This window comes from Chelonoidis abingdonii, chromosome 2, assembly GCF_003597395.2.
Source record: "Chelonoidis abingdonii isolate Lonesome George chromosome 2, CheloAbing_2.0, whole genome shotgun sequence".
Classification (NCBI taxonomy): domain Eukaryota; kingdom Metazoa; phylum Chordata; order Testudines; family Testudinidae; genus Chelonoidis; species Chelonoidis abingdonii.
Window position 1 is genome coordinate 286,249,502 of NC_133770.1, and position 10,445 is coordinate 286,259,946.

Sequence of the window (10,445 nt, forward strand, 5' to 3'; positions counted from 1 at the left end):
CAAAATGAAGACTAGTATCAGAGGGGTAGCCGTGTTAGTCTGGATCTGTAAAAAGCGACAAAGAGTCCTGTGGCACCTTATAGACTGACAGTTGTATTGGAGCATAAGCTTTTCATGGGTGAATACCTGCTTCGTCAGACAGATGAAGACTGTTGCTGCCCTGCAGAGCTTTGCAGTCCTACAAGACAGACACAAAAGCTAGGAAGCCCAGAGGAGGAAATAGTTCACATAGTGTTTTCTGTTGCTAATAAATATATTTGAGGGATACTTAACCCACAGGGTATTTTACATATCCCTTCTCCCCTCCTATCTCTGCTGCCAAGGTGGGTGCTCAGGCTGGGACCTGTGTTGAGAAGGTATTGGGCATCAGGAATAGTCTGCTCAAGCTATTGCACGGGGCTTAACAACACCAACTGGGGAAAACACCTCCAACCAATAACCTGAGACCTCGAGGCACTTTGGCTCCTTCCCTCTGCCCAGTACAAGTAGCTGCTTTCAGTGCTGGCCAGACTGCATGATGGGGAGTGGCATCTGAAGCTGCCTTTACATCAGACAGCTTGGAAAGTTCACCATGTAGTACCTCTATGTTGGGTAGTTCTGCTGCTTTATGTACCAGTGCCCTAGCTGCTCCTACTGACTGATTACTGTGAAGTTCCTTGGCTACTGCTTGAAGGAAGAGGCTTCTCAGGAGCTGGAGTGGTAGAGGGAAGCTAATGTGAAGTGTGTGGTACTCTGTCTGGCAAAGGAAAACTAGCCCAGGAGGATGCTCTGTGCTGTCTCTCCACATATGCGTCCCCAGAGCATTACCGCTTTCTGTACCGAGTCTTTTTTGTTACGTATAGGACTTTGATTTTCAGGCCTCTCAATCCGTTGCTTTTCATGAGCACTAAATTCACATTGTTTTCTTAATTCTATTTTTAATTTCTTTAAATGTTTTCTCTCTTATGGTAATGAACTCTCTAAAAGGGAACTTCAAAGAACCCCCAAAGAACCTCCTCTTTATTTGGATCATATTCAGTTTAAAGATAGTGGTTCTGGCTGCTTTAAGGTTTTCTGCAGGGTCAATATTTTGCGTTATTGTCAGACACCAAGATTTTTAGACGTGATTAAGATTTTGAATGCAATTTTTGGGGGCCCAACTTTTGAGAAACCATAATGGTACCTGATTTTTTCAGAAACTGCTGAGTTCCTGCCTTCTGAAAATTGGGTCCCATTTAGTGTGTTAAATTGAATATTTAAAATCACTAATAACTTTTGGAAAAACTTGGGCTGAAATATTGCTAGAATGTACACACACACAAACTTTACCCAAAAGAGTGATTTAAACACCCAATCAGCTGTTACTGTGCTAACTTCAGCATCAGAGGATCCTAACCACAAATTGTGTCAAGCTACTCTTGTGAGAGTGATTGTTAACCTGAAAAGGATGATAAATAGATTTTTAAACGTTTAAAAAACCCAGGTACCTCCTTCTAATTTTGTAAGGCTATATTTTCCATACTGTTTTGCAGCATTGGCCAGGGAGGCCTTAGATTACATCTAAAGCTTTCCTGCTGTGTAATTAGGAAAAAGACTTAGAGCTTGCACTGCTCTGCTAGTAAGGTTGGTGTGAGCAACGTATTTTTTCCCTGTGGCAGAGAGTAAAATAGGTATCCTCCTCAGGTCAAAATAACTTTGGGTCTGTCTTGGTTTGATTATTTGAAAATTTCCTTGATAGTATTTGATTATAACTATCGGCGTTACAATATTAAAATATTTTTTCATCTCTGGTCAGTTATGATTTCCTAGCTCACCACGAAGAGAAAAATCTTCTAAATAATGAGAACTTTAGGGAATAATTAAGGATTAGTAAATCTTTCAAAGCACTCTTCATATGCAAGTGTAGTTTCAAATTCTGATTTTTACACAAAGCTTTCTGCTTTATGTATACTTCAGATTTATTTTCCCTAGATTCAGATTTTAAAAAAAAACTGATTTCTAGAGGTAATGTAATGAACTTCTATTAGATTAGAGGTAGAATACCATTTTTAAAAATAGCTTCTGAACGCAATAAACTTCATTGCAGACTTTCTATTGAGCCAAATAGTTTTTAATAAGTAGCATTGTAACTCTAAAATCTATTAGAGATAGCTGTCCCTTCAAAATAAGACAGTTAATTAACTGTGGTAACATCAACTCCCTGACTGTTACCAGTAACTTCCACTGTAATGAAAAGAGAAGAAGAGGGAGGAAAATTGTCTAAAGCAGAAGGGAATTAAATTGAAATTAACCTCTCTGTTTGGAACTGATCTCTCCTTTTTTTTAAAAGTAGAGAGAACAGACTTTTTGTTTTTGGCATGTAGCATTTAATAAATAGTAAGACAGAGACCTAGGCGTTCAAAACTTAACAATATGTTCACTATTATGAAAATATTTCCTGTACTTGTCATTTCAGCGGCCTGACTCAGCCAGTGACCTGGCTGCTATGCTGATATACAGGATAAAATCCTTACTGAATGCCCAGTAAATTTGTCGTCTTGTTTTCAGCACCCTCGTCCCATGTACATGCCTTACATCTGGAAATGCCTTTAACCAATAGCCTAAAGTTACCCAAAGGGAATAGTGAAAAAAAGAGGTCCTCCACGTCAGTCAGCTCTGATGGGACAGAGATACAGTTCTCTGTGCCTGTAAAGGAGAAATGTTTTGAGAATCTGCAGGAAAAAATGTTAAAGAAGATCATTGAGAAAGACAAGCATTCAGAAGTTGGTAAACTACAATGCTTTTTCTTTTCCAGTGCTTAAGACCGTAAAAGTAATTGTAAAGTATCTTTAAAAATCAATGTGTTACTTGTATCTTTCTTTTAATTATGTATTGATAGGAATGTTTACATCCAAGTAACTTTTCCAAGAAAGTACATCGTCCGCAGTGGTCCCACTAAGCTTGTGTGTTTTTCTTAAATCTGCAGGTATATTGAAAACTGAAAAAAAAGTGAAATTGGAAGAGAAAAGCTCATCGTCAATTGGTATGCACAGAAAATCATATTTAAGCAGAAAGTCTAAAGCCTGAGAGAGCAAGAACATAGTCTGTCCCTAACTTTTTACCCGTTATGCTCTTTCAGGTGTAAGTGTTCAGCTGTTTTAATATTTCTAAAGCAACCAGCTTTTAAAAAACAACAAACCTGAAACCCAAACACCTAAATTGATGTAAAAGGGCTTCTTGGAAATAAATAAACTAGTGTGACAGTGTATGCCTAAGAGATCGTATGTAAATTGCAAGGACACAGAGGGACAAGACCTGTAGTAATAGTAGGCTATAATTTCATGTCTCCATTCCTAGACCAACTGGCTGGGGAGTGAGGCCTAAGAGGAAAGGAGTAATGATGGGGCCCTTTATAACCTTTTTCAATGAAATAAGTGGTATGTGTGGTTATTAACTTGTGCCTAGAGGTGGAATAAATAAAGGAAAAGTCTAATGGCTAGATAGCCAACAGAATATGCAATGCCTCTTAAAATGAAATCTAAATTAAGGAAGTTTGGGCATTCACTCTTCAAATATTAGTGATGGTCAGATAAGGTCTCATTCAAAAAATTTCACTTTTGCCACAATTCATTATTTTCCATCCCCAAACAAATTCATTTTTGACACAGATTCAGCCCTACATGTGTTTGAATTGATCATCAATCTATGGAAGAAAAGAAGGAATAGAAATAAGCCCAATTAGCTGTAATTGAAACATTCAGTATATCTACTCTTATTCTGTGTGGCTAAGGGAAATGTACACAAAAAGTAGTATTATCTTAGAGTTAGTCCTTGAGGTTTATTTTCCAGCTGAAGTTAAGTCCCTCTTTTTTTACCTCACAAATGACTGCTTTGAAAATAACTGTGAAGTTGGAAGCTGTGGATTATGGCTTCCCATGAGAAACACATAGCAGGGACAGATGAATTATTATAAGACAAAAACTCGTTCTCATGCAGATGTCAGTAGTACTTAAAAAGGAGTAGACATACAAAAACGTAACTTTAATTTTATTCAGAACAAACTCTGCTGATAAAATTTTGGGTGAGAGGATAGCTAGCTGTTCTTAAAGGAATTTATGGCTGCTGCAGTTTCAGGTGCTTATCATTAATCTCTATATTAGATCACCTAGCATGCTTTGCTAGAGGATGTAATTTTTTAAATTAAGAGTTCTTCCTGTTCTCATCTTCCGTGTTTCTACAGCATGATCAAAACCTGGAAAGTAAATGGGTTGTCTACTCTGTTTCTTACAAACTAATGGATGTACTACTGATGTATTTTTTAAATATACATTTTTAAAATGTAAGCTTTTATTAAAACGGTCTTTTTTTTTTTTCCTCATGTGTGGGTCACATCTGGAAATTCTGAAGGCTACACAATGTTACCTGTCAAGATGTGGGATACAGTTGACTCCTTGACACTGAAGCTGAATTATGTTACTCTGCTAGGAAGAGTCTCACTAATAACTGTTAACTTCAAGGTGTCTCAGCAAAGGAGGAACCCCAGTGCTATTCCAAAAAATCAGTTAATCACAAGGGCTATACTCATGGCACTGAACAAATTAATTGAATCATTCTGGGCAACTGATTTAAAATTTAAATGTTACTTTTAGGGTAACTGAAAGAAAAAGGTATTCAAGGATGTTGTTTTAAAATGTTCATTTGCAATTAGGTAAAAAGAAGGAAAAAGAGAAAGAGAAAAAAGAGAAAAAGGAAAAAGATCATAAATCAAAACAGAAGAAGAAGAAGAAAAAGAAGAAGAAATCTAAACAGCATGGTGAGTTCAATAAGGAAGAAGGTAAAGACAGAAAAGTAAGACAAAAAGTAAAGATCAAATACTATCTTGTTCTGATTAGTGGTTGTTACTGACTGAAAATATTGAACATTCATACTGAATTATTGAACAGTTCAGAAACAAGTTCTGAAATATCAGAAATTACCAAAAGGAGGTGTGTTGGTCTTGAAATTTCACGTAGCAAAGGCACTTTGATCTGGTATTTCCTCTCCTTCTCCCTTTAGATCCCATCTCTGGGTGATCATGTCTACTCATGGCTTTAACTACTATTCTTACACCAGTGACATGTAGATACACTTCTCCACTCCAGCCTCCCTCCACTCAGTTCTGCATCTCAGACTTTCACATACATCCCTGACTATCTCACTGCTTACTTTTATCTTCACGTTTAGGTTGTGTCTAAATCTTGCCAATTCTTTCTGCATAACATCTTTAAGATACAGCCTTTCCTATCCATCCTGATAGCTGAAACTTGCATGCAGGCTGTCATCATCTCACATCTCAGTTACCTCAACATCCTTTTCGCAGGCTTTGACAAATGCACTCTTGCCCTGCTCATATCCAGTCAGAATGCTGCTGTGATCATTTTCCTAGCCTGTCTCTTTAACTATGTTACCTGTGTCTTTGCATCCCACCACTGGTTCCCCCTCCTTTGTTGTATCAAAGATTAGCTACTTGTCTTCATTTTCAAGACCCTTCATGGCCTGCTCCTACCCTCATATCATCTCTCATTCACTATTGAGATGTTCACTTCTGCATCTGATCAGCACATGATGCCAGTCTTCATAGCCCACTCATTGTTTGCAAACGAGCACTTTTGTGATTTCTCCTAGGCCTGGTCTACACTACGCGTTTAAATCGATTTAAAGAGCGTTAAATCGATTTAACGCTGTACCCATCCACACTACAACGCCCTTTATATCAATATAAAGGACTCTTTAAATCGATTTCTGTACTCCACCCTGACGAGAGGAGTAGCGCTAAATTCGATATTAACATATCGGATTATGGTTAGTGTGCTCCCAATGTCTGTAGGTTCAAACACAGTGTCTGGCGTGGTTCAGGGAATAGCTCCTCAGTTTCTTTCCCCCCCCCCCACGTGAAAGAAAAGGGAAAGAAATCATTTCTTGACTTCTTTCAATGTCACCCTATGTGTACTGAATGCTGCTGGTAGACGCGATGCTGCAGCAGTGAAGAGCAGTATCCGCTCCTCTCCCTCTCCCCCCCCCGGTGGTAGACGGTGCAATAGGACTGTAACCGTCCTCATGAATATCTAACATGTTGACATCGAGGCCAACATTGCTGGTTACTCCCAGTAGATAGGACAGAACGGCTAATAACCAGCTTCATCATAGCAACTGGGGGCTTCAGCCCCCTCCCTTTCCTGTGTAAAGAAAAGATTCTGTACTGCCTGGACTGTCATAGCAGCAGCATGCTGGGCTCCTCTCCCCCACACCGCTTAATGTCCTGCCTGGACTATCATCGCGCCGGGAGGCTGCCTCCCCCTCATTTTATGTCACTAAACAAGTCTCAGTGTTTTATTCCTGCATTCTTTATTACTTCATGACACAAATGGGGGGGACACTGCCACGGTAGCCCAGGAAGGTTGGGGAGGAGGGAAGCAACGGGTGGGGTTGTTGCAGGGGCACCCCCTGTGAATACTGACACGGAGCAGCTGTGCTCTCTGATACACTGGTCCTCTAATACACTTGCCCCTTATTCTAGGCAGGACTGACTCTATTTTTAGAAACCATAAGGGAGGGATTGACTCAGTCCCAAGTGAGTCAATCCCAATTTTGCTTTTGCGTTGCGCCCCCGGCCGATTTCAGCCAGGGGCACTCATGATAGCAGCGGACAGTACAGAGGGGGAGAGATAACCGTCATCTCATTGCCAGTTTTCTCCGGCAGTAGACGGTACAGAACGACCGTAACCATCTCTGCTATCATTGCAAAAGCAAGTGAATGCTGCTGTGTAGCGCTGGAGTATCGCCTCTCTGTCCGCGGCATCCAGTACACATACGGTGCCGGAAAAAAAAAAAAGCTGAACGGGCTCCATGGTTGCCGTGCTATGGCGTCTGCCAGGGCAATCCAGGGAAAAACGGCGCGAAAGGATTGTCAGCTGATGTTTTCCCGGAGGAAGGAATGACTGACGACATTTACCCAGAACCACCCGCGACAATAATGATTCAACCCAGAATTCCAAGGGGCGGGGGAGACTGCGGGAACTATGGGATAGCTACGGAAGAGCTACCCACAATCGCACAACGCCGAATTACTGTGCCTAGTGTGGCCGCATGAAATCGAATTTATAATATCAGTTTTATAAAACCAATTTTAGCTAATTCAATATTATCCCGTAGTGTAGACGTGGCCCTATTCTGCCCCTCAAGTTGGGAAGAGCTTCCCCATAAACATCTACAAAACCAACTCATTATCCTCCTTCTAAACTCTCCTTTTGCTTGATGCTTACAACAAACGGTTAGGCCGCTGATGTGCTGAGGTCGCTGCCTATCTTGCTGCCCAATTTTGTCAGTGTTTCCTTGTACTCCACCATCTGTCTATATCCATCAGTTGCCTCTTGTCTTAGACTTATATTATAAGCTCTTTTGAGCAAGCACTGCCCCTTGGTTCTGTGTTTGGGACCTGGTCTGTGACTCGGGCTCCTCGGTGCTAGGGTAAAACAAATAATAATATGGCCAAAACTCTCTGATCTTTTCTTCGTCCCAGTGACGAGATACCCATTTTATGAAAAATACCTGTTTGCTGTAAATGTCTTGACTTGCCATTTAATTATACCCTGTATTTTTCTTACCTTTCTGCTGCTTTTTTGTTCATGGAATATGCTCTTCTTTTCTCTGTAATATAAAAGACATAAAATGAAAAACAAAAACTATTAGCTGCCTTTGGCATGCCCCTCAGATTGATTACCTCACTAACAAATCTGTAGTGTACCTTAGTAGATGTCAGTCATCATATTCCTGATTAAAATGTTCAGAGTAATCCAGACAAGATTTCTAGAAACTCTCTGGGATTAATAATTTGAGAGCACCCAGGACAAGGATTTTTAATGAAAACTTCTGCTCACAAGCATGTGGTTTCAAGTGTGTTTTTTACATTCTGCACCACAAGATTTCTGGTCTCGTTTCCTGTTTTCTCAGCTTTTTGTGTACAGACGGTGAGCCTAACTCTGTTCAAGACACAGAAGAATACATAGTCCCTGCTCTTGAGGAGGTTACGGCCTAAGTAGGCAGGCAACTCTAAACAAAGGGAAAGCTGGGGAAGGTTCTGTTTTTGTATAATTTTTTTTAAAGGGAAGGGGGAGGAGTGATGGTAATGGTAATGGGACAGCTTTTGTTGATGTCTCATTCATTCATGTTTGTCTCTTAACATTCATTCTTTGCTGCTGCTGTATATAGTAGAACAGAATTGTGACACAATAGTGTTGTAAAGACCTTCCTAGTTCATCACAATTTCTGACTATGACTTTCTAGAGGATAAACTGCTATCACTTCCGCACAGGTGTGGTTTAAGAATAAGGCCAAAAATGGAGTGTTACCAGCAGCTATGTTGCAATATTTCAGAACAATGCCCGGGAGATCTTTTTGTAGTTTAAGCCAGTTTCTGAATAATAAGTTTTAAAAAGTGTACTACTGTTTGTTCAGCCCTTTGAAAGTATGATGAGAGTATTGATGTAAAACCTTACATAAATGAAAATTACTAGTGAATATGCAACCTTTACATAAAAATCATCAAAATAATGACAAATACACTTGGACAGACTTGAGAATGACTGACTAACTGACTGTTATAGCAGTCAGATGCAAATTTAAACTGAATATAGTTTGGCTTCTTGTATTAGTTTATATTGGGTACTGTACGGGTTATACTGAATAGGCCTAATTGGCTGTGTTATTGATTTGGAATTACAAGTATATCTTCTGGAAATGTAATGTAATTGGAACAAGTGTTACATGGTGTTCCTCTGAGCATAGAGAGCAAAGTATTTTAGAAAACCCTTATGCATGTTAGTTGAAACCTTCAGTTTATCAGATATTTCTAGTGAGTGAATAGAGAAGACTAGAAGGATACTCTGGCATCTGCAATAGAGGAATGATTTCCTATGCAACATGCATGAATGTTAAGGATGACTCGAGTGTAAGTTGGACAAATGAAAAAACAGGTTATGAAGATTTCCCATTTCATTTAGATGAAAGCTTGCTTATACTTGATGTACCAAACAGACGTATTTTCTACATTTATTTTGTTTGCTCAAATTTCTAGATAGCTCTTGTCATAGAGGCTAGATGTCAAGCAATGAATGTCAAAAGCAGAAAACATTTTCCATAAACTTGAAAAGGTTTGGAGAAGTAGCATGGTTGGCAATGACCTAAAAACATGAATTTTTAACACCAGCATGAATTCTGTCCTCTTTAATGGAGGAGAGTCGTGGAAATCTACTATAGATGTTGATAAGAAGACGTCTCATTTAAAAGTAAATGTCTGTGGAAGATCTTCAGAGTCCATTGGAAAGAGATTCTTGCAGCATCAGAAAGTCTAAGTAGAACAAACCAATCTAAAATATCAAATATGGTAAGATGATGACGATGGTCATATTTTGGATACACTTTGAGGATGCCAGCAATATGACTTCCATTGCTAGTGATACTATGGACACCACCTGGAAAGAGAAAAAGAGGTCGACCTAGAGCAACTTTACCCAGAACAATAGAGAAAGTATATGACACTCAGAAGCCTGAACAGACCCTCACAAGACCAAAATAAATGGTGGAAACTGATGGGTGCCCTGTGCACCTAAGAATGCAGGAGGATGAAGAAGAAAGAATCTCTTGTCACAATGTATTTCAATGTTATTTGTCACATCATAGATGGATATGCTGCTGTACATTGGTGACATTGGTCAAAAAAATTACTATCTAAATGCACAGCACCTCAAGACAATACAGAAGATGACACAATTAACACAGTTACTCAGTAGCATTGCAGTTGTCACTGATCATGGGTCTCAAGGAGTAGATCGTATTTAGGAGTGGTGTGAAGGATAATAAAGGTTCTTGGGGAATGTTGACTGGGAGGCTACCCTAAGCTTAGAGGGGATATGGAAGAAAGCACAAAATTGACAGTGGATTATGGTGGAAAGGGAGAGAAGCCTGAACAAAGCATGCAGCATGGGACTATTGTAGATGGTGGTAGCAGGGCTGTGGAATACTTTTAAGAAGGAAGATGAGAAAGTTGAAGTAATGGGTAGTGAGTACAATTATTTAACTCCCATGCCCTAGGACAGGTAGTCTCACTGTGCATGGATAATATCAGGCCATGTATTGTTCTCTACGACTGTTGTAGCTGCAGGCTCGGGCCAGTTGTGCAGAGCTGTTCTGTGTAGATCTACTGTCTCAGCATTTCCAGGTAGTGGTGTTGTTGCTGCACTAGATCTCCAGGGAAAAAGGAGAGAAGGTGGCAGTAGCAGACGCAGGGATGGGGAGAGGTACAGAATGAATTGGGGGTGGGAGTAGAGATAAAAATAAAAGTGGAAGAAAAAGGGATGGAGAGAATCACTTCTAAGAAAAGGAAACAGGACTTTAAGAGTACAGAATAGATGTGGGGGAGGGGAGGGTTAGCTCAGTGGTTTGAGCATTGG

General features: G+C 39.8%; 1 protein-coding gene across 11 annotated transcripts in view; it reads left to right on the forward strand.

Annotated features, from left to right (window-relative positions):
* Positions 1-10,445, forward strand: part of PHF20L1 (PHD finger protein 20 like 1) — an 83,074-nt gene that overhangs the window by 52,898 nt on the left and 19,731 nt on the right. For all 11 annotated transcript variants that reach the window (XM_075063262.1, XM_075063255.1, XM_075063257.1 and 8 more), the window contains 2 exons: positions 2,945-3,001; positions 4,667-4,771. In XM_075063262.1, the coding sequence (XP_074919363.1) occupies positions 2,945-3,001; positions 4,667-4,771 (162 nt within the window). The remainder of the gene's footprint in view (positions 1-2,944; positions 3,002-4,666; positions 4,772-10,445) is intronic.